At 38.5% G+C, this 24,522-nt stretch overlaps 3 protein-coding genes across 4 annotated transcripts; all 3 read left to right on the top strand.

The window, feature by feature from the left end:
* The first annotated feature begins 3,310 nt into the window (after window positions 1-3,310).
* Window positions 3,311-5,131, top strand: LOC115592505 (tripartite motif-containing protein 16-like). The gene has a single exon (XM_030435341.1). The coding sequence runs from the start codon at window positions 3,320-3,322 to the stop codon at window positions 4,688-4,690; it is 1,371 nt and encodes a 456-aa protein (XP_030291201.1). The 5' UTR covers window positions 3,311-3,319; the 3' UTR covers window positions 4,691-5,131.
* A 1,202-nt stretch (window positions 5,132-6,333) lies between these two features.
* On the top strand, window positions 6,334-8,671 carry LOC115592506 (tripartite motif-containing protein 16-like). Its single transcript, XM_030435342.1, has one exon. The coding sequence runs from the start codon at window positions 6,349-6,351 to the stop codon at window positions 8,011-8,013; it is 1,665 nt and encodes a 554-aa protein (XP_030291202.1). The 5' UTR covers window positions 6,334-6,348; the 3' UTR covers window positions 8,014-8,671.
* Window positions 8,672-10,204: 1,533 nt separating this feature from the next.
* Window positions 10,205-24,239, top strand: LOC115592498 (NLR family CARD domain-containing protein 3-like). Of its 2 annotated transcripts, XM_030435326.1 has the most exons (10): window positions 10,205-10,334; window positions 11,086-11,115; window positions 14,677-14,746; window positions 14,906-15,134; window positions 17,557-19,348; window positions 20,057-20,230; window positions 20,418-20,591; window positions 21,294-21,467; window positions 22,288-22,334; window positions 22,472-24,239. In XM_030435326.1, the coding sequence occupies exons 2-10, from the start codon at window positions 11,108-11,110 to the stop codon at window positions 23,014-23,016; spliced, it is 3,213 nt and encodes a 1,070-aa protein (XP_030291186.1). In that variant the 5' UTR covers window positions 10,205-10,334; window positions 11,086-11,107; the 3' UTR covers window positions 23,017-24,239. The 2 variants fall into 2 exon arrangements, with proteins under 2 accessions (XP_030291186.1, XP_030291187.1); XM_030435327.1 differs by lacking the exon at window positions 20,418-20,591.
* The last annotated feature ends 283 nt before the right edge of the window (window positions 24,240-24,522 follow it).

Below are 24,522 nucleotides of genomic sequence, written 5' to 3' on the forward strand. Positions count from 1 at the left end.
GTCATTTTCCACGCCAACTTTCAGATGTATCAAAAGTGAAATGACCGTGGAAATGTGCGGTGCCCCACACCAGCTTCATGGCTGGCGTGGGTACGCATGTTTCTGCAGCTATTGTTCCTTTGGCGACACTAAGAGGTAATGCTGGGAAACTGTTAATTATGTGAAAACAATTAGTCCTTAGAGTAATTTTCACATCAGAGACACATTAATGGACAATTAACACACACGTGTTTGCAATCACATGGATGGACATAAAAGCATGCGCAAAGTGATGAAAAATGGCATTAACAATGGCAGCCTTGGCCTTGTTAGAAGACATTGCAAATGGTAATATCAGACGTGAGAGGATGTTAGAGAACGGGAAGATCTGTTGGCAAATGATGACAACTGGCTCATTAGTCGTTTTAGGTTGCCGAGGCCAGTGTTACTGGAGCTGTGTGCAGAGCTGCAGCATTTCTTCACTGCACAGAGATCACCTGTCAATTGTTTTGATGGATTTCTATGTTGTTATTTGAGAGAGAGCAGCAGAGCTTCCTTCATTGTAGATATTCAGTTTTCACCTTCTTGGGCATTTGTAAAGAAATTTAAAATCACATTCACGTGTATTTGTTAGGCAGACCTAATGTTGTTGTTGTTGTTGTCCGAATCGACATACAGATTGGGGACGATTAAAGCGTAATTATCATGATCATGATCAATAAGAAGCTCATTCAGTAGTTTATTGTACGTAGCTGAGATTCTACTCAAACAAACTGACTGTGTGGATGAAGTGAATCTGTACATGAAATCATTGAACTAGAGTCATTTAACAGACTTTACTAATGAGATGTGTGAACAAACTCAAGGTTTATAAAATGAATGAATAAACAAGAACAAAGTGTTTTCTGCTTGTCTTCATTCCAGGGTATCATACAAAGCTGATGGAGAAAACAAAACAAGTCAAATGTTTTAACATCCACAACAAACAGAAGATGTGCAGCATAGAGCAGCTCCAGTCTCAATACTTGATATGTTAGAAGAAGAAGAGTAGGCTGATGGAGCTGCATGATCATTTGCTATAGAAAGAAAAGAGGGGAAGATGTCAAGTTAAATCTTTTTAATAAAATTATGAGGAAAACAGAAGAGTTTTAAGGATTTAATCAATGCCAGGAGAGGAACTTTAAAACATAGAGTAAGTGTAAAGTGTAAAAAAATAAATCTTTAACCGTTTAAGAAATCTGCCTGCCGGTTATGTTGAAATCAAATAAAACGTTTTATGAGGATTCTTGATAGTGAATGATGCTGAAAACAACATCAATTAATATCAAAGCAAAACATATTAAATGGATCATAACACTGTATAGGATGAAATATCTATTGAATCCAGCTTCAATCTATATTGTGTTCAGTATTGTTCACTTCTACTTCTGTTTATCGTTGACTGTGTGGTCGTTCGGGGAAAAATATAAAACAAAGACAAATCAGATTTTATTATTACAAGAGAGAGAAATAGGAAGTGTAAATCAAATCACTGATCACAAACCAACTCAGCTGTTTATTCCATGAGAAGGTGTAAAATTTAAATAAAATAACTGTTCTACCACGGGGACCATTAAAGTATTTGTGATTCTAATTCTAAATAGATGTGTCCAATGTGTCCACCATGATATTACCATGTTTAAGTTGTTATGAAACTGAAGAAAAGTAAATTCATTGTAAAGAAGTTAATTATGCCAGGGGGTTGAAACCTCTTCCTGTGTTTGTGCCTGAATATTATTCCTGCACAACAAAAGAACATGTGTATTCTAGACTACAAAACAATAGAAGTTGATTAAGTAACTTAAATATTGTGCTGACTGGTATTTGGATATCCTTTCAGATAGGACAGATAGTAGACTGAAACAGATTTCCAGTTTCTGTGACACAGCAAAGATAAGCTGTGAAGTCAGAAACTAATGATAAGCTGAGGAGACTAAACGTTTTTTTTTTCCAAGAGGAATCTGTAGATTTGAAGGTCCTATCTGAGATTGTATTCTTTGCAAACAATAACAATTGTGTTGCAGTAAAGACACACCTGCTTTGAATTCATGAAATCGGGTAGGATGAACATATACTCCTCTTTCCATTATTCTTTAATTGCCCTCTCAACTTTCCTCTTTTTGACAGTGACATTTTGGTCTGCTAACTTAACTCTGCACACAACAGAAACCTCGAGCACACAAACAATAAAAGAAGAAATTATATGATGTAGAAAACGTGAGGAGAGGAGGTCACTGATGGCAAAACATAACCTTATTCTGGGAATAAATGTCTGAATTACAAAAAATTCAGCTCAAAAAAGAAGCAGTCATTCTCAAAATTAAAACGTGTTATTTACAATATGAATTATGTAACAACTGGTGATTGTAGACAGCAGCCACGTTATCACTAGACTACTATTGTACAGTAGGCTGCTGTATAGGGCAGCACACAGATGTATCTTTTTGTTTCTGACTTTCCTACATCAACCACAGTGTTGAGCAGTAGACTAGTGTTTAAAAGACACTAATGACTCCAATTTTTTGTGAAAGGATAGTTTAGATTAGAAGAAAAAAAGTGTAGTTTAGTAGCCGTTGGTTCCACCTGAAGAAGAGCTGATACTTTGGCCCACCATTGAATTGCTTATAAAAAAAATTGGCCCCAGGCCAAACTAACTTGCTGAATCCTGCCAAAGGTCACCTGTGTAGGCTTTAACAAACAAACCTGCAAAACACATCTGAAGACACCAAATATTGATACTAAATGTTTCATTGCAGGCTGAAATCTCGACTCTAGTCTGATGTTGTTTACTTGATATCCTTCATCAGCTTTGAACATTGGTATATAACATAATTCGTGATTAAACTAAATTAGAATTATATAAGAACAACCACCTGAACTTTGGGAGCAGCAGTGCTGTGACTCTACTGGATCCAGCAGCAAGCACAGATCAAACCACGTTGTGTCTGAAAGGCTTAAATAAAAGTACCCTAAAACTGTAATTTGGTAAATAAATCTGCGTTCAACCAATAAAAGAAAACTAAAGAGAATTTGAGTACGAATTTGAGAAATATGTCAGCAAAGCCTGAAGACCTGAGAAATATTTTACAGGTTTTACTGTTTTATCGTAAATGAGGAAACAAAGTTCAGATCCACAGAGCTGCTCCTCGTCCTCGAATGAATCAAAGGTTGATAATCTTCAGAGTGAGCTCCTCTCTGTCCATATACAGTATTTCCTTGTTCCCTCCCCTTCAGATAAAGAGTCTGAAGAAAAATCATGTTGCTTAGATCAGACCTCAAACTAATTTACACTGGGAGAAAAATGAAAGCCCTCGAGTCCTGTATGGTCTTTTTGGTCTCTCTGGTCTGTCTGGTCTGTCTGGTCTCTTACTTTGAGAAACACCTCCAGCTTCATTATGGATCACCTATGTTTGAACACCACAAGCTGGTGGAGCCCAATGAGAAGCTCCAGGAGAACATCTGCTCTCGTCATAATGAGGTGATGAAGATGTTCTGCCGTACTGATCAGCAGTCTATCTGTTATCTCTGCTCTGTGGATCAACATAAAGGCCACGACATAGTGACAGCTGCAGCAGAGAGGACTGAGAGGCAGAGAGAGCTGGAGGTGAGTCTACACAACATCCAGCAGAGAATCCAGGACAGAGAGGAAGATGTGAAGGTGCTTCAACAGGAGGTGGAGGTCATCAATCACTCTGCTGATAAAGCAGTGGAGGACAGTGAGAAGATCTTCACCCAGCTGATCCGTCTCATGGAGAAAAGACGCTCTGATGTGAAGCAGCAGGTCAGATCCCAGCAGGAAACTGAAGTGAGTCGAGTCAAAGAGCTTCAGAAGAAGCTGGAGCAGGAGATCACTGAGCTGAAGAGGAAAGACGCTGAGCTGAAGAAGCTCTCACACACAGAGGATCACAACCAGTTTCTACACAACTACCCCTCACTGTCAGCACTCAGTGAGTCTACACACTCATCCAGCATCAATATCTGTTCTCTGAAGTACTCTGAGGATGTGACAGCAGCTGTGTCAGAGGTCAGAGACAAACTACAGGACGTCCTGAGAGAGATGTGGAGAAACATCTTAGTGACAGTGACTGAAGTGGATGTTTTACTGTCTCAATCAGAGCCCATTACCAGAGCTGGATTCTTAAAATATTCATGTGAAATCACACTGGATCCAAACACAGCAAACAAATATCTGTTATTGTCTGAGGGGAACAGAAAAGTAACACGAATGGAAGATGAACAGTCTTATTCTGATCACCCAGACAGATTCATGTGGTTTGATCAGGTCCTGAGTAGAGAGAGTCTGACTGGACGTTGTTACTGGGAGGTGGAGAGGAGAGGAGAAGCAGTCAGAGTAGCAGTTGCATACAAGAACATCAGCAGATCAGGGAGCTCCTTTGAAAGTCTATTTGGATGTAATGACAAATCCTGGTCGTTAACTTGTTACAGTGGCAGTTATTTTTTTTGGCACAACAATATCACCACTCTCATCTCAGGTCCTCAGTCCTCCAGAGTTGGAGTGTACCTGGATCACAGTGCAGGTATTCTGTCCTTCTACAGCGTCTCTGACACCATGACTCTCCTCCACAGAGTCCAGACCACATTCACTCAGCCTCTCCATGCTGGACTTCGGCTTTATGATGGAACCACTGCTGAGTTGTGTAAACTCAAATAGTCAGAAGTCATTTCAGGAACAGTGGGTTAAACTCTGTGTTTGAATCCTTAAACTTACTTTGTCTTTATGTTTGTTGCTAAGAGCTGCTTGCTGTGGCATTTCTTTACTGCACAGAGATCACCTGTCAATTGTTTTGATTGATTTGTATGTTGTTGTTTGATAGAAAGCAGCAGAGCTTCCATCATCATAGATATTTAGTTGTCGCCTTCCTGTACATTTTCAAAGAAATTCAAAATCGCATTCACATTTATTTGCTTGGCAGACCAAATGTTGTTGTTGTAGTTGTCCAAATAAACTTACAAATAAGGGACTATTAAACTGTAATTGTCATTATTATAATCAATAAGCAGATCAGTCATTAGTTTCTTGTACATAGCTGAGATTCAACTCAAACAAACTGACAGTGTGGATGAAGTGAATCTGTACATGAAATCACTGAACAAGAGTCATTTAACAGACTTTACTGATGGGATGTGTGAACAAACTGAAGGTTTATAAAATGAATAAATAAACATGAACAAAGTGTTTTCTACCTGTCTTCATTCCAGGGTATTATACAAAGCTGATGGAGAAAACAAAACAAGTCAAATGCTTTAACTTCTACAACAATTGGTAAATGTTCAGCCTAGATCAGCTCCAGTCATAAAATCACTAAATGAATATCTGATTATTTACATTTGGTTACAATTCGTATATACAAACTTATTTTGTTTCACCAGAAGTAAAGAAATCAGATGATCTCACATTCCCAAAACCCTTGGACAACCTAAGAGCTGATGTGAATCATATTTGTAAAGTGGAATCTCTTCTCTCCCATCTTTCCCATGTGACCTGAATACAGCATCAGCATTACAGGCTGTGACTCCTGTGAACAAACTGACACAGTGTGATATCACACTTATTTAAATGTTTCTTTACTGATGTTGTTTGAAGCTGCCAAAGGCTCAGTGAAGTTTTTACACATCTTCCTGCAGTGAACATCACAGCAGCTCAACAACTGACATGTAAAAACTGATGCTGAACAGAAGACGGCGCCTTCATCTTGCTGACCAGGGATGTAGTGGAGGTTAAAGCTCCTCAGCTCAGTTTGTCTACATGTTTTACAGGAAAACACTGTTGGATAACTTTCTCACAGAATAAATGGACTTAAAACTCCAATGATTAATTCCTCCATCTTTTATGTTCTGTGTTTGAATGAATATAATCAGTAAAAAGGTTGATTAAATTGAATAACAGGATGACTCTGTAATGTTGAAAACTGGGGAGCTGTCTCCAAACCATCTGACTCTAAGAAGACTTTACCTCCTAACAGCTGAAGTGACCAGAGTTTAAAATGAGAGATGAGCTCTAATGTAAACAAGTGTTCAACACACAATGTCTTTATCAACCTGCTCCGATTCCTGGAATGGATGGAAGTTTAATGGCCCCTCGCTCTTCTTCCTACCTCAAACACAGCTAGCTCCACTCTGTGCAACAGTTTCCTCATTCACTCCCCTTCAGCTCTACAGCTCGAGGATGGGTGTGACCAACATGCAGTGCAGTGCAGGAGCAGACAGGCAGAAATCACTGAAGCAACATATGATATTCAGATCAGAGCTCAAACTAGTTTCAGTTATCAGGAAGTGTAAGTCAGACAGTCGTTGTCACTGAGAGGTGAAATGGCACAGAAAGAAGTTCAGCTGGATCGGGAAACCTTCTCTTGTGCGATCTGTCTGGATCTACTGAAGGATCCGGTGACTATTCCCTGTGGACACAGTTACTGCAAGAACTGTATGAAAGATCACTGGGACAAAGAAGATTGGAAGAAAATCCACAGCTGCCCTCAGTGTAGGCAGATCTTCACACCGAGGCCTGTCCTGGTTAAAAACACCATGCTAGCAGTTTTAGTGGAGGAGCTGAAGAAGACTGGACTCCAAGCTGCTCCTGCTGATCACTGCTATGCTGGACCTGAAGATGTGGCCTGTGATGTCTGCACTGGGAGGAAACGGAAAGCCCTCAAGTCCTGTTTATCCTGTCCGGCCTCTTACTGTGAGAAACACCTGCAGCATCATTATGAAGCAGCTCCTTTAAAGAAACACAAGCTGGTGGAGCCGTCAGAGAAGCTCCAGGAGAACATCTGCTCTCGTCATGATGAGGTGATGAAGATGGTCTGTCGGACTGATCAGCAGTGTATCTGTTATCTCTGCTCTGTGGATCAACATAAAGGCCACGACACAGTGACAGCTGCAGCAGAGAGGACTGAGAGGCAGAGAGAGCTGGAAGGGAGTCGACAAAACATCCAGCAGAGAATCCAGGACAGAGAGAAAGACGTGAAGGTGCTTCAACAAGAGGTGGAGGCCATCAATGGCTCTGCTGATAAAACAGTGAAGGACAGTGAGAAGATGTTGACAAAGCTGATCTATCTCATGAAGAAAAGACGCTCTGATGTGAAGCAGCAGGTCAGATCCCAGCAGGAAACTGAAGTGAGTCGAATCAAAGAGCTTCAGGAGAAGCTGGAGCAGGAGATCACTGAGCTGAAGAGGAAAGACGCTGAGCTGAAGAAGCTCTCACACACAGAGGATCACAACCAGTTTCTACAAAACTACCCCTCACTGTCAGCACTCAGTGAGTCTACACACTCATTCAGCATCAATATCCGTCCTCTCAAGTACTTTGAGGATGTGACAGCAGCTGTGTCAGAGGTCAGAGACAAACTACAGGACGTCCTGAGAGAGACATGGACAAACATCTCACTGACAGTGACTGAAGTGGATGTTTTACTGTCACAACCAGAGAACATGACCAGAGTGGACTTCTTAAAATATTCTTGTGAAATCACACTGGATCCAAACACAGCAAACACACATCTGATATTATCTGAGGGGAACAGGAAAGTAACAAGAATGGAAAGTAAACAGTCTTATTCTAGTCACCCAGACAGATTCACTGACTGGACTCAGGTCCTGAGTAGAGAGAGTCTGACTGGACGTTGTTACTGGGAGGTGGAGAGGACAGCGGGAGCAGTAGCAGTTGCATACAAGAATATCAGCAGAGCAAGGATGATGAATGAAAGTTTCTTTGGATGGAATGACAAATCTTGGTCATTATTTTGGAACAATGACAGTTGTGACTTTTGGTACAACAATATCCATACTCCAGTCTCAGGTCCTGAGTCCTCCAGAGTTGGAGTGTACCTGGATCACAGTGCAGGTATTCTGTCCTTCTACAGCGTCTCTGACACCATGACTCTCCTGCACAAAGTCCAGACCACATTCACTCAGCCTCTCTATGCTGGACTTCATGTTTATCCTGGAACCACTGCTGAGTTGTGTAAACTCAAATAGACAGAAGACATTTCAGGGACAGTGGGTTAAATTCGGTGTTTGAATCCTTAAACTTATTTTGTCTTCATGTTTTTTGCTGAGAGCTGATTGTTGTGGCATTTCTTCACTGCACAGAGATCACCTGTCAATCAAACATTCTGGGCAGGAATTTGACATTTTGTCATTTGTCTTCATGTAACTATTTGAGTTTCTTTGGGCGACGCTCCTTCCTGTCTCTGTTCAGCCATTGAGGCTCTCACTGCTCATGATGACTTTTGTTTAGCTGAACTGACTTTTCTCTGTGTGAACATGTAAACGTCTCTGTGCTCTAAATGTTTATTCAATGTTTGTTTTGATGGATTTTTATGTTGTTGTTTGAGAGAAAGCAGCAGAGCTTCCTTCATCGTAGATATTTAGTTGTCACCTTCTTGTACATTTTTAACGACATTTAAAATCACATTCACATGTATTTGTTTGGCAGACCAAATGTTGTTGTTGTTGTCTGAATCAAATTACACATAAGGGACTATTCAACCTTAAATATCATGATCATAATCAATAAGCAGATCATTGATTAGTTTCTTGTACATAGCTGAGATTCTGCTCAAACAAAATGACTCTGTGCATGAGGTGAATCAGTACATGAAATCTCTGAACAAGTGTCATTTAACAGACTTTACTGACGGGATGTGTGAACAAACTGAAGGTTTATTAAATGAATAAATAAACATCAACAAACTGTTTTCTACATGTCTTCATTCCAGGATATCATACAAAGCTGATGGAGAAAACAAAACAAGTCACATATCTTAACTTCCCCAATCTGCAGCCTAGATCAGCTTCATTCATAAAATCACTAAATGAGTATCTGATTATTTAAATGTTTTCACAAGTTGTATATGCAAGTATATGTTGTTTCACCAGAATTCAAGAAATCTGAAAACATTTTAAACTGCAACTTCAAATCTCACATTCCCAAATCCTTTTAACAACCTGAGAGCTGATATAATAAGTGAGTAATATTAATAAAGTGGAATCTCCTCTCTCCCATCTTTCTCATGTGACCTGAATGCAGCATCAGTGTTACAGGCTGTGACTCCTGTGAACAATCTTACACAGTGAGATATCACACACATCTAAATGTGTCTTTACTGATGTTGTTTGAAGCTGCCAAAGGCTCAGTGAAGTTTGTACACGTTTTCCTGCAGTGAACATCACAGCAGCTCAACAACTGACATGTGAAAACTGATGCTCAACACAAGAGGGCGCCTTCATCCTGCTGACCAGGGATGTAGTGGAGGTTAAAGCTCCTCAGCTCAGTTTGTCTGCATGTTTCAGACGGTGTTTTCATGCTGAGGAAAAATACTACATGGAACTCAATTAGAGAAGAAGTCAGAAGGACCGGAGGCTACTCTGAATATATGTCCTCTTCTGGCCTGAGGGAGTTTAACACAACTCAAATATGAGTATAACTATCTGCTCTCCAAAAAGGTGGAATTTCTTATAATTCACAAAAGACAAACCTTCTTTGAATCTGGTCAGAAGGCTGGGAAATTATTAGCTAGATATATTAAGCAGAAGCAATCTAGCTCAACAATTCCTGTAATCTGGTCTCAGGGAGGGAACCTTGTGTCATTAATACTCCAGTCACTGACGTTGACCTAAGGCACTAGCTCAAATCTGGAGCTGGTCCTCTGGCCTGAGGATTAACCTGTGCCTCAGGATGGTTTAAATGTGGAGTACCAGTTTCAATATGTTGTACATTTTATCAAATCAATTAAATGTACCCCTACTATCAAATAATAGCGTAGACACAGGCTGTTATTGGAGAAATGTAGTGTCATATTTGTTTGTTTTTTAGTCACGTTAACATAGTTTCAGTTGCTGCAGATTCAGGTTTTTTTCTGGTTTGTTTGTTCTCAGACTTGCAGCAGGAAGCTGCTGTGGGTTAACATTGATCATATGATAAAAACCTAAATCAAGGTGATATAAAGTTTTATAAAGAAGTAGCAGCTGATCTTTGAGCTGCAGGTTCAGGTTGTTTTTTCTGGTTTCTTTCTGCTCAGATTTGCAGCAGGAAGCTGATGTGTGTTAAACTTTAATACTGATTATATAACGTTCTATGAAGATGATATAAAGTTACAGAGCGATGATATAAAGTTGTATAAAGATTCCGATCTTCGAGCTGCAGGTTCAGACTGGTTTTATATGAGTGTAACAGCAGCCTGCAGGAAGAGGACTGATGAAGAAGTGGAGGACTTCATCCTAATGCAGCAGATCAACAAAAAACTACACAGACTCCAGACAGCTGCAGACTGAGGTAGTTAATGAGAAGAAACTGAGTAAGTGGAACTTAATTATTGAACATTATCATTATTACAGTCGCTCATATTTCTGCTCTTTGTTGTTCACGTGATGACCTCTACAGAACAAAGTTAATCCAAACTCTAATCCAGTCTGCTAATACCACATTGTACCTTAAGAGGTAATAGTCTGATAGCCAACAGTGTCAGGGAGATGTAAAAACAACAACAAAATAAACTCACAAATTGTCAAGAATTAACGTTTTTTTAGACTTTTTTTCTTTACTGAACAGGAAAAATGCAACTATATATGCCTGTTTCTCCGCTTCATGTCTCTGCTGTCCCTGCCTGTCGTGTCTTGTCATGCCCGGCATCGTAGTCCCGGTCAGAGTCGTTGTAAATCACCACTGTACTATATTCCCTGTCTTCAAACTGACCTCCATCGCTCTCAGAGGTTGTGTTCAGCCCCAGTCTAGTGTCTAGACATGTTTACTGGGAGGCTGCTGAGGCTCATCAGTTACTCCCCCTGTGATCAGTCTCTGTCTTGACAAACTCAAGGGCTCCACGGCTATCTGAGCCATTAATCAGGTTAGCTAGCAGAGTGTAGCAGTTGTCTGTTACTCTAATGACATGCTGCCCTGAATTTATTTGGAAATACCTTTAAATTCCGGCAATATTCTAAATATTACATCTTTGAAGATGACAAACAGAAACAGAATTTATTTTTCTGATGAGACACAAATAAAATCAGAGTGATGTCTAATGATGTACATCTGTCTGTCTTCATCAGGTGGCTGCAAGTGATTACCATCATGGAAAGGTATCACAATCCAGACCTCACAATACATTTGATTCTGTTCTACTCTTCATATCAAACAAGCAATCAATTGATCTCATGACACTTTACATTTTTTGGCAGATCTTTTAAGCATCACCATAATGCTTTGGTGACAGTTGAACTTCGCACAGACTCATAATAAACGTATGATTCAAAGAAACAGTTGTTCGATTAGAGTCTGATACTGATCTCATGTTTGGACTTTGGATTCTATGGTTGTTGTTTTTTTTATGAAGGCTCATATTTCATGTTTATTGAGGTCTCTGTTTGTCCAACAAGTTCTCATGGATCAAACGATAAATCGGCTTCAGCATACTTGAAAATCAGAAAACCTTTTATGAACATGCCATTCAGTTTTTTCTCCCTTTTATACTTTTATTTTTATACTTTTATACTTACAGTTATTTACAAGCAATGCTTTATAAATCTCCGCTCTTTAGACCAATGCCTTCTCTGTTCCAAGAGTTTAGCAATGCAATTCAAGTGTGTGATACCAATAACAAGCATTATGGGGTGGCGATTGTAAAGTTGCGCATGCTAAAATAAACAGCAACTTTTCACCACATTTAGCAACAAACCACCTTTAAAAAAATTTGAATTTTAAAATGGTACTTTTGACCAGATTTACAGCAATATTTGTGAACTTTGTGATATTTGCTTATCTTGTAAAAATATAATCTCAATGTTAAATCTTAATCTAAATCTAATTGTTAAATCTAAATGCTAAATGTTAAATCTAAATGTCACTGGTGAAACAAAATATTTAGCTAATATGCAAATTCACACTGCCTGTCACCAGAGGTACCAAAATAAAAACTCATTGACGTGAACAAGCACTATACGCGATCTTCTTCGGGTAGTCAGACGAGTGATTGCGCTGCACTGTTAGACACGTCTCCTCACCATGCTCTCATGTTGCCCGCTACCATGTCCAGCAACTTAGCTGGAAACACTGGTAGGGCCATTTTGGCGGCAATACAGAGGTTCAGCAATGTGTCTGCAAGACAGTGACAGTGACCTTTTCACAGAGTCGCCACATTATTGGCGCAACGATGGTTGGCCAATTCTCCTTTGTTGTTTGTTCACACAGAACCAAGTAGCTTGACGTTTGGTGGGTCAGGATCTCAATCCCAACACATTGTAACCGCATCCATGTGATTATAAACAGTCTGTGGGTACATGTTTAGATTGACAGGAGGACACGTGGGGAAACGCCTTGAAAAAAACCCACAGATATCATCATCATCATCATCATCATCATGACGTGTACCGCCACGCCTTTTTAGTAGCCGCAGCGCCGGCTTTCTGTACACAGCAGTTAGTCTTTACGCAGAAGCTGCAATGATGGAGACTTGGCGAACTACCAGCTCTGTCTGAAAAGGGCTAGTGACAGCTACAGTATCCACCGCAGTAGAGCCACACTTATTATACTTTATTTTGGTACTTCCTGTAACAGGCAGTGTGAATTTGCATATTAGCTAAATGTTTAGTTTCACATTAGTTACATTTAGATCTAACATTTAGATTTAACATTTAGATTTAACATTTAGATTTAGATTTAACATTTAGATTTAACATTAAGATTTAACATTTAGCATTAAGATTTGACATGTATGATTTTGGATTTAACATTTAGCATTCAGAATTAACATTTAGATTTAACATTAAGATTTAACATTTAGCATTAAGATTTAACATTTATGATTTTGGATTTAACATTTAGCATTCAGATTTAACATTTAGATTTAAATTTAACGTTTAGGTTTATATTTAACATTTAGATTTGAATTAAATATTTAGACTTAACGTTTAGATTTAAACTGAAAATTTAGATTAATATTTAACATTTTGATTTAAAATTGAGATTTGATATGTAAGATTTAGATTTAACATTTAGATTCAACATTTAACATTTAGATTTAGATTTAACATTTAGATTTAGATTTAACATTAAGATTTAACAATTAGCATTTAGATTTAACATTTAGATTTAAATCAAACATTTGGAGTTAGATTTAACATTTAGATTTAACATTTAGATTTAAATTTAACATTTAGATTTAGATTCAACATTTAGATTTAACATTTAGATTTAACATTTAGATTTACATTCAACATTTAGATTTAAAGTTAAGATTAAACATTTAGATTAATATTTAACATTTAGATTTAAATTTAACATTTGGAATTAGATTTAACATTTAGATTTAACATTTAGATTTAAATTTAACATTTAGATTTAGATTTAGATTCAACATTTAGATTTAACATTTAGATTTAGATTCAACATTTATATTTAACATTTAGATTTAACATTTAGATTTAGATTTAGATTCAACATTTAGATTTAACATTTAGATTTAGATTCAACATTTAGATTTAACAATTTAGATTTAAATTTAACATTTGGGATTATATTTAACATTAAGACTTGAGATTTAGATTTAGACTTGACATTTAGATTTAGACTTAACATTTAGTTTTAACATTTAGATTCAGATTTAACATTTACATTTAGATTTAACATTTAGATCTGGATTCAACATTTTGATTTAAAATTTAGATTTAATATGTAAGATTTAGATTTAACGTTTAGATTCAATATTTAACATTTAGATTTAGATTAAACATTTAGATTTAACATTTATCATTTAGATTTAACATTTAGATTTAAATTTAACATTTAGACTTAGATTCAACATTTAGATTTAACATTTAGGTTAATATTTAACATTTAGATTTGAATTTAACATTTAGATTTAGATTTAACATTTAGATTTAACATTTAGCATTCAGATTTAACATTTAGATTTAAATTTAACATTTGGAATTATATTTAACATTTAGATTTAACATTTAGATTCAAATTTAACATTTAGATTTAGATTCAACATTTAGATTTAACATTTAGATTTAACATTTAGATTCATATTTAACATTTAGATTTAAATTTAACATTTAGATTAATATTTAACATTTAGATTTAGATGTAAAATTTAGATTTAACTTTTAGCATTTAGATTTACCATTTAGATTTAAATTTAACATTTCGAATTATATTCAACATTTAGACTTAAGGTTTAGATTTAGACTTAACATTTAGATCTAAATTAAACATTTAGATTTAACATTTAGCATTTAGACTTAACATTTAGATTCAGATTTAACATTTACATTTAGATTTAACACTTAGATTTAGATTCAACATTTTGATTTAAAACCCACAAATATTGCTGCAAATCTGGTCAAAAGTAACATTTCCCAATTTGCATATGTTTTTTTAATGTGGTTTGTTGCTTAATGTGGCGAAAAGTTGCTGTTATTTTAGCATGCGCAACTTTACAATCGGCACCCCATAATGGTTTATCTCCAGATTCCAGCTTAGACATTAGTGACATCAGCATTTTCTTAAATTTAGTTTAGCATTGTTGTTTACATCTGTGTTTTAATCAGTACACATGTAGTGCCGTAGGTGTTTCATGACCAGCACACAGCCAATTCTGCAAATGTAATGTGAGCTTATTCTTCATGGTTCCTCCACAGAGTCGACCAGGAGAGCTCAAAGGTTCATGGTCATTCTGCCCAGCAGCATGAAACTAACCTGGATTTTGAGGTCTGTATGTGTACAACAATTACGTTTACATCTATTCTGTTCACAATAATGTCCATGCTGCACTTTTTAAACCAGTGGATTGTCAGTGTGCCCAGCTCGGGAAGGTTTAGTTCCATGATTTTAGTCTGACTGTGCAATTAATATAATATTCTGTTCCAGCTGCTGGAGGAAAACATTTTCACTTTTGTGAAAACTGAGCTGAAGAAGGTAAGGAGAGCTCTGTGTTCAGATTACCCAGAATGCTCAGAAAGTCAGAGAGAGGATGAGGAGGAGATGGAAGGAGGGGATAAAGAGCAGGAGAGGAGCAGCAGAGATGCATTTTTGAAGATCACACTGCACGTCCTCAGGAAAATGAAGCAAGAGGAGTCAGCTGAACGTCTGCAGAGCAGTAAGAGAATTTTAATAGATTTAACAAGATGGATAAATAGGACATTTACTACTACTACTACTCCTTACACAGTCCTGCAACAGTCATGTTTGGTTTTATTGTGTTGCCTGGGGTTTTGTTGTCGATTCCCTTCTCTGACCTTTTGCACTTTCCCCTGCCTGTTTTTTTCAAACTTGCCCTGCATCAAGTCTTATTAGCCCTGCCTTCCCAGTGTTCTACCACAGCCATCAGCCCCTACCTGCTCCTTCTCCCAACTCACCTATTTCCTCATCAGCTCTTCAGTGCATTTACCTGTCTTTGCGTCTATGTTGCTCCTATTGACGCATGTAGTCATTCATTGTGTATTCTAATCCTGTCTGTCACGTGCTCCTGCCATTGCCTATGGTTTGGACCTTGTCTACAAAATTTTTGTTTGTGTTAAATATCCATGCTGGTTTGGTCATATTGTGAACATGGGACCAAGCCAATAGCTGCATGCATAATCTAAATAAAATGAAGTGGAAGGGTTCCAACTAGATGTTGGGCCTCACCTTACACAAGGCCCGGTTAAGGTGTGTTTAACAACAATAAAAGGGGGATTTAGGTTAAATTAGGCTATCAATAATAATTAATGATTATTTGGGATAATTATTAATTATGATAAATAATATGATCCAATTTGCATTAGATCACCTCGGGGCACCACCCTTGAAGAAGGGAAAAAGATAGCAATTTTACTAAATCAGTCTCATAAAAACGTACTGAACTGTTTATAACTCTGGTTAATAATTAACTTAATAACTACAACCAAATTCACCATAACAGCTAGTAATGGTTGAAGGATTTTGGAGTTCTTGACAGTGTAGAGGTTGGCAACATTCACTCATGTACAATATTAAATAGACAGCAAGAAGGTTCAAGATCTTTTATTTAACACAAAATGGAAACACACAATCTAACTAACATGTACTATACCAGTGTGTGTGTGTGTGTGTGTGTGTGCGAGTGCCTGGCAGAACAAAGGAACAATGGCGGTCAATGATATCACATGTGGGTGTGATATGCTCTAGCCTCCAGGAATGTGTGTGTCTGTGAGTATGTATGTGTGTGTGACGTGGTGCCAGGTTATAGAAGATGGTTAGTTGCAAGCAGAGACCCTGAGTCTGTGTGAAGCATAATTCAACTAATGTCGAATTAGCCGTCTAGGAAAGCAAACTACCAATAACTTGACTCGAGGTCACCATAACACCAAAACATTGAACAAACACATCAATTGAACACATTACATCAACCAGAGTTTAAAGTCCTGTGCTTAGCCATGCTATGGTTTGCTATCTAAGCCCAGTTCAACGTTACCAGTCTTTGAGGAGAAGGTGCTGGCGGTTGCAGGAGAAAGTTGGGGCTCCAAGGTTGAACAAGCTGCTCTTGCTGTGCAAGGTTTGATGAAAGTCGGCAGAGGAGGAAACTGGTCGCTCCTTTACTTTGTAAGGATAGCAGCTCGGTGCTAACCTGCTTGGTGTTCCTTAGATCCTCAGATTGGCAGGACCTCGTGTCGCTGCAGTGAGGAGAAGTTCTTTGGGCCTGCTGCCAATGCAGCTTGCAGCTCCCCACAGCTTGTTGGGCCCAGAAGAAGGGATCTAGAAGGCAGGCAGCCCCGTGGGGGGAGGTGGAGAGGAGCCCTTGAAGATCCAAAGTTAAAGGAGTAGAGCGCGTTGAGTGAGAGAGAGAACATTGAATGCTCTGGGGTTTTGACTACCTGATCAGCAGGGGGTCTGTCACCCTGACCAATAGTAGCTCAAACCTGAATTCTGCACCTAGGTGTGAAGAATGGGGAATTCTGGGACACTGAGTTCATTTCAGAGTCCATTTTGAAATCCACAATGAATGACTTCATCTGTGGGTCCCAACATAGATATAGCTGGGCTTACCTCCAAACACAGCACTTGTTCTAGACCCTAGCTCCTGGAGGTGGCTGGACTCTCCTTTTCTGCAGTTGTCCAAAGTGAGAGGTGCTGGGTGAACAGAATTGGCTTTGGCATCTGCTTATGTCTGGAATACTGCGCTTAGCTTGCTGCCATCGCAACCTGATCCTGGAAAAAACAATGGATTGATTGACTTTCTGTTGTTGGTCTGACCGGTGGTTGTGACTGTTCCAGTGCTTAGCATTGTGGGACACTGCACTCGAGGTAGACTCATATGCTCTGATGAATACTGGAGATATTTTCTACTGGAGATTAAGTATGACATCCAAGTATTTTTGGCATACTACTCGCATATGGCATACTACCAGCTTCTGTAAATTTTGGCCAAATCATGTACTTTGTATTTTACTTTGAATGTACTGGTAGTATGCTGATAGGTGGTTTCAATATTGCCATTCTTTAAGGAAGTGAAATTGAGCATTTTCTTAAACTAATTTATTTTCCTTGCTGTGTTCATTCAGAACATCTTGCTGGAGTTTGTCAGGGCAAACTAAAATCTAACCTGAAGAAGAACTTCCAGGGTGTGTTTGAGGAGATGACTAAAGCAGGAAACACAACCCCTCTCGGTCAGATTTATACAGAGCTCTACATCAAAGAGGGAGGGACTGGACAGATCAATGAGGAACATGAGGTTAAAGAGATTGAAAGAGCTTTCAGGGAACAAGACAGACCCAAATCAACAATCAGATGTGAAGACATCTTTAAAATCTCATCTGGAAGAGATGAACCAACCAGAACAGTGATGACAAAGGGTGTGGCTGGCATTGGGAAAACAGTCTTAACACAGAAGTTCACTCTGGACTGGGCTGATGACAAAACCAACCAGGACATTCAGTTCACATTTCCATTCACTTTTAGAGAGCTGAATGTGCTGAAAAACAGAAAGTTCAGCTTGGTGGAGCTTGTTCATCACTTCTTTAGTGAAACCAAAGAGATCTGCAGGTTTGAAGAGTTCCAGGTTGTGTTCATCCTTGATGGTCTGGATGAGTGTCGACTTCCTCTGGACTTTCACAACAATGAGATCCTGACTGACGTTAAAGAGTCCACTTCAGTGGATGTGCTGCTGACAAACCTCATCAGAGGGAAACTGCTTCCCTCTGCTCGCCTCTGGATAACCACACGACCTGCAGCAGCCAATCAGATCCCTCATGAGTTTGTTGACATGGTGACAGAGGTCAGAGGGTTCACTGACCTACAGAAGGAGGAGTACTTCCACAAGAGATCCAGAGATGAGAGGCAGTCAAAAAAAATCATCTCCCACTTTAAGTCCTCACAAAGCCTCCGCATCATGTGCCAAATCCCAGTCCTCTGCAAGATCACTGCTACAGTTCTAGAGGATATATTGAAGACCATAGGGGAAGGAGAGCTGCCCACAACCCTGACTCAAATGTACATCCATTTCCTGATGGGTCAGACCAAACTGAGGAATGTTGAGCATCAAGGAAAATCTGATATAGATCCACACTGGAGTCCAGAGAGTAGGATGGCAATTGAGTCTCTGGCAAAACTTGCTTTTGAGCAGCTGCAGAAAGGTGACCTGAACATCTATGAATCAGACCTGACCAAGTGTGGTATCGATATCAGAGCAGCCTCTTTGTACTCAGGAGTGTTCAATCAGATCTTTAAAGAGGAGAGTGGACTGTACCAGGAAAAGGTGTTCTGCCTTGTCCATCTGAGCTTTCAGGAGTTTCTGGCTGCTCTCCATGTCCATCTGACATTTAACAACTCTGGAGTCGATCTGCTGTCAGAAGGTCAATCAACATTCAGGTGGGGTGAATTGTTTGGAGACAAATCAAGGCATTTCTACCAGAATGCTGTGGACAAGGCCTTACAGAGTCCAAATGGACACCTGGACCTCTTCCTCCGCTTCCTCCTGGGTCTTTCACTGCAGACCAATCAGAACCTCCTGCGAGGCCTGCTGACAAAGACAGGAAGTAGTGCAAAGATCAATCGGGAAACAGTCCAGTATGTCAAAGATAAGATCAACAATGACCTGCCTCCAGAGAGTAGCATTAATCTCTTCCACTGTCTGAATGAACTCAATGATCATACTCTAGTGGAGGAGGTCCAACAGTACCTGAATTCAGGAAGTCTCCCAGCAGATAAAATGTCTCCTGCTCATTGGTCAGCCCTGGTATTCATCTTACTATCATCAGAAAAAGATCTGGAAGTGTTTGACCTGCAGAGATACTCTACTTCAGAGGATACTCTTCTGAGGCTGCTGCCAGTGGTCACAGCCTCCAACAAAGCCCTGTAAGTATAGAAATTGCTTTTAAGGTTTCTGGATTTATATTGGATATAATGAATTAATAAAATGAAGAAACAGTGCTGAAAACAGACTAAAAACTTGAATCTGTCTACACAGTGACAATTTGCTGAGAGTTTAATTGTAGTTTTTTGGGGGTTTCTACTTAAGACAAGAAACAATCTGAAAATACATTCATATGTCCTTATTTTCTCTCAGCTTGTCCTCTTCACCTCTGTTCCCTTTCTCTCATTCACTCTTTTTCTCCCTCATACTCTCAGCTTGTTTGCAGTCTCATTTAGTGTTGAAATTGATACTAAACTAGTTTCTTGTTTTAATTGAAAGCAGTCTTGGTGACTATGCAAACCCCACTCTTCGGAAATTATTTTGCCAGGACAAGGGACTGTTAGCACCATGTGTCATCATACAGGAGTTAAATATGATGCTATGTATTTCTGCCAAGGTTCTTTCTCCTGAGCAAAAGCTCCTGCCATGAAAATTCTTATTTAGTGTCCAAAAACAGTTTTCTTTATTAAGCTTTATATGTTCATCTTCTTTAGAGTTGAACAACAATGATATTATCAGGTGGTGAAGAGATTATATATAAAAAAAAAATGACAACTTCCCACCCAGATGAAGTCAATATTTCAGTTTAAGGCAACACATCAAAAACAACTGTAAAATAATCCATGATTTGACATTTTTTGCCTCTTCAGACTGAACGTATGTAACCTCTCAAAGGGAAGCTGTGAAGCTCTGTCTTCAGTTCTCAGCTCCCAATCCTCTTCTCTGAGGGATCTGGACCTGAGTAACAACAACCTGGAGGATTCAGGAGTGGAGCTTCTTTCTGCTGGACTGAAGAGCCCACACTGTAGACTGGAAACTCTCAGGTCAGGATTCATTATTAACCTGTTCTAATTGTTCCTGATTCCAGATATTTCCCTGAACTTCACACACATTAAACAGCATCTTTAATGCCTCCTCGTTCCTTATGATCTTATTTTATTGTACTTTAGTCCATAACAATCATGTTTTAACATTACTGATATTTTTCCAATGTTGATTATTTCTCTTCAGACTGAGTAGCTGTAACCTCTCAGAGAGAAGCTGTGAAGCTCTGTCTTCAGTTCTCAGCTCCCAGTCCTCTTCTCTGAGAATGCTGGACCTGAGTAACAACAACTTGAAGGATTTAGGAGTGAAGCCACTTTCTGTTGGACTACAGAGTCCACACTGTACACTGGAAACTCTCAGGTCAGGATTCATCAACCTGTTCAATTAATAACAACTATTCAAATTCATGTTAATAGATAAAATCAATATCTGCAAAAGTATGCATTTTCCTCGTCTTCCTCTCAGTTGTGGCTGTGAGTCACTATTCACTATAGAGACCTATTGATGAGAAGGCTGATAATACACAATATTCCACCTGTGACACTAATGGCAGATTAGGTCAAGTATGACATATTGATCACCAAAAGAAAGACATGTCACATAACCTGCTTACACATAATATATGCATCTTTTGTTGGTTTAAAACTCCCATGGAAGAACATAAATGCATTTCATCTTATTTAGCACATGAGTTGTTGTGCATTTCAGCCCCTTGTGGTTAAAATAAGTCTTGCAAAAACACTTTAAAAAATTAGCCTTACTTTCCAACTTGAAACACAGAAAAAAAAAAAATTTCTTGTGATTGTTCCTTTTACTTTTTTTACTCTTTCACAAACAATGTTTTTAAGAACTTGGAAAAGGGATTATAATAATATCTATATATCTATATATCTATATCTATATATCTATATATCTATATATCTATATCTATATGTATCTATCTATCTATCTATATATCTATATATATCTATATATATATATATATATATATATATATATATATATTCAGGCACTTTCCATGGACATGTTTGTCATATGACGTGTTTTTTCCAATGTCAACAGCCTTTCAGGCTGTCTGGTCACAGAGGAAGGCTGTACTAATTTGGCCTCAGCTTTGAAATTCAACCCCTCCCATCTGAAAGAGCTTGACCTGAGCTACAATAATCCGGGAGAATCAGGACTGAAGCCACTGTCAGCTGGACTGGAGGACCCAGAGTGGAGACTGGACACGCTCAGGTATGAAAAGGATCAATACAGACAGAAGAAGTCAGTAGACAGTAAGCTGAGTGCCCCAAAACAGAGTGGGAAAGTGAAGAAACCGGTGTTTCAGTACAGTAGTGTGTTCTAATGTGTTTTCTAGTCACCATGGTGGGCTCACCTGCATCAGCGTTGTGTGGGATTTCTTGATGCACATCATCTGCCACCAGGTTTTTTTTGTCCTTTAGTCCAGAGATAATTTGAAAACAACAATATACTGACCATCTTCAGAGAGTCATTAATCATCACATTTGTTTTTTTAAATTCTGTATTATGTATTATGCTTTGACTCGTTTTGGTTTGTTTAGCACTGAGAGTGAGTTCCTTCCATGTCAAAAACCAACTTGTTGCAGGACCCACCACAGATACAACATACGACTGCCACAGACACTCAATAAAAAAAAACAACGGCTGTGGAGAGTATTATTTACCCTTTGTAAATCCAACCATCCCCCTGACTTCCTCCATCAACAGCAACAGCCTTCAGAAGCTTGCTGGTGTCCCTTTTCCAGTTGTGGTGGGGCAGCTCCTTCTTGGCAGATTCATACTGTATAGGCTCTGTAAATTGCCTTTAGTCTGGTCCATCCCGTAACCAATTTGCCTCGTATTAACCCTACAGGACACTGTTGCCCCGACCACAAAGCTACCAGGGTCAGGGGGACACAAAGTCTCTCATTCTTTTCAGTTCAAAAAGTGTCCCATGTGAACATGTTGGTACATCTGTCGAGAATGAAAAACCTTTGTGTATCACAGTGATGTCCATGTTTCCATACTGCTCTGATGCTTCTCCTCTTTTCAGAGTGGAGCCTAGTGGAGTGAGATGGTTGGCACCAGGTTTGAGGAAGTGTAAGTGTGTTTTTACTTTGATTCGAGGAAACAAAGCATCTTTAAACTGTGACATCACTGATACAGGTCTCTGATGTCACTATCAAACTGATGACAGATTGATAACTGCAGCTGTATTGTATCTTTCTCTCCATCAGATTCCTGTGAACTCACAATCGACAAAAATACAGTTAACAAAATGGTCAAACTCTCTGAAAACGACAGGAAGGCAACAGAAGTGAAAAAGGATCAGTCATATCCTTTTCATCCAGACAGATTTGACCACTTTGAACAGCTTCTGTGTGATACTGGTCTGACTGGTCGCTGCTACTGGGAGGTTGAGTGGAAAGGATGGGTTGACATATCAGTGAGTTACAAAAGAATCAGCAGGAATGGAAAAAATGATGCCTGTGTGTTTGGGAGGAATGATCATTCCTGGAGAATGACCTGCTCCAGTGGTGGTTATTATGTCTGTCACAATGACAGAAAAACAACCATCCCCACCTCCTCCTCTGACTCTGCGAGAGTAGCAGTGTATGTGGACTATTCTGCTGGCACTCTGTCCTTCTACAAAGTCTCCCCTGACAAACTGATCCACCTCCACACCTTCTACTCCAAATTCACTGAACCTCTTTATCCTGGCTTTGGGTTCTTTTACTGGTCTGGTCGCATTGGTTCCTCTGTGTCTCTGTGTTCTCTGTAGGCTGTAAGGGGGTCAAGAAAGATAGTTCAGTCTGTCATGTGTGTAACTCACACAAATCTGGTTTTAATACTGATGTGTTAGAGGAAGAAGAGTAGGCTGATGGAGCTGCATGATCATTTGCCATAGAAAGAAAAGAGGGTGCTATGATCAGGGATGCAAGTGTGAGGGTAAAAAAATAGAAAAATGCTAAATATATATGGTCAACTTCTGATGACTTTGTTCGTAAGATTCAGCTTCCAAGCTACTTTTCTCCTAAATTACGTCTTGCCATTGTGTAGTGTACAATAGCTAGCAAAAAAATGCAGAAATTTGTGTTTTTAATGAGCCAAATCAAAGGTGTGCAGGTGGGAGGAGATGGAGGTGGATAGTATTTAAAACCACAGATACTACATGAAGGGAAAGATGTAAAGTTAAATCTTTTTAATAACATTTTGAGGAAAACAGAAGAGTTTTAAGGATTTAATCAATGCCAGGAGTGGAACTTTAAAACACAGAGTAAGTGTAAAGTGTAAAAAGAAAAAATATTTTTAATCGTTTGAGAAATCTGTCTACCGGTTATGTTGAAATGTTGTGATGATGTTTATGAGGAATCTTGATAGTGAATGATGCTGAAAAAAACATCAAATAAAATCAAAGCAAAAAATATGAAATTGATCATAACACTGTATAAGATGAAATATCTATTGAATCCAGCTTCAATCTATATTTTGTTCAGTATTGTTCACTTCTACTTCTGTTTATCGTTGACTGTGTGGTCGTTCGGGGAAAAATATAAAACAAAGACAAATCAGATTTTATTATTACAATAGGGAGAAATAGGAAGTGTAAATCAAATTACTGATCACAAACCAACTCAGCTGTTTATTCCATGAGAAGGTGTAACATTTAAATAAAATAACTGTGAGGAAAATTCCTGTGATATGTGTTTTTCCTGTATGATCATGTTTTTGTTAATATGATTATGCTTGTGCTAATATACGCAGTTTCCACCACAGAGATTATTAAAGTATTTGTGATTCTAATTCTGAATAGATGTGTCCAATGTGTCCACCATGATATTACCATGTTTAAGTTGTTGTGAAACTGAAGAAAAGTAAACTCACTGTAAAGGAATTAATTATTCCAGGGGGTTGAAACCTCTTCCTGTGTTTGTGCCTGAATATTAATCCTGCACAACAAAAGAACATGTGTATTCTAGACTACAAAACAATAAAAGTTGATTTAGTAACTGATATATTGTGCTGACTGGTATTTGGATGTCCTTTCTGACAGATAGTAGACTGAAACAGACTTTAAGTTTCTGTGACACAGCAAAGATCAGCTGTGAAGTCAGGTTCAAGGGTCCTATTTGAGATTATATTCTTTGCATACAGTGACAACTTTGTTGCAGCAAAGACTCACTTGCTTTGAATTCATGAAATCGGGTAGGATGAACACTTACTGCTCTTTCCATTATTCTTTGAATGCCCTACTATCCCTCTCAACTTTCCTTTTTTTGAAAGTGAC

The sequence above is a fragment of the Sparus aurata genome, chromosome 12 (assembly GCF_900880675.1).
Source record: "Sparus aurata chromosome 12, fSpaAur1.1, whole genome shotgun sequence".
Classification (NCBI taxonomy): Eukaryota; Metazoa; Chordata; class Actinopteri; order Spariformes; family Sparidae; genus Sparus; species Sparus aurata.

Bases quoted from the DNA above. Each gene is read 5' to 3' on its own strand.
- LOC115592506 (XM_030435342.1), top strand. From the start codon at position 6,349: ATGGCACAGAAAGAAGTTCAGCTGGATCGGGAAACCTTCTCTTGTGCG.
- LOC115592505 (XM_030435341.1), top strand. From the start codon at position 3,320: ATGAAAGCCCTCGAGTCCTGTATGGTCTTTTTGGTCTCTCTGGTCTGT.
- LOC115592498 (XM_030435326.1), top strand. The intron at 15,135-17,556 runs GTAAGAGAATTT...GTGTTCATTCAG, and splicing joins AGCTGAACGTCTGCAGAGCA to AACATCTTGCTGGAGTTTGT. The intron at 20,231-20,417 runs GTCAGGATTCAT...ATTTCTCTTCAG, and splicing joins TGTAGACTGGAAACTCTCAG to ACTGAGTAGCTGTAACCTCT.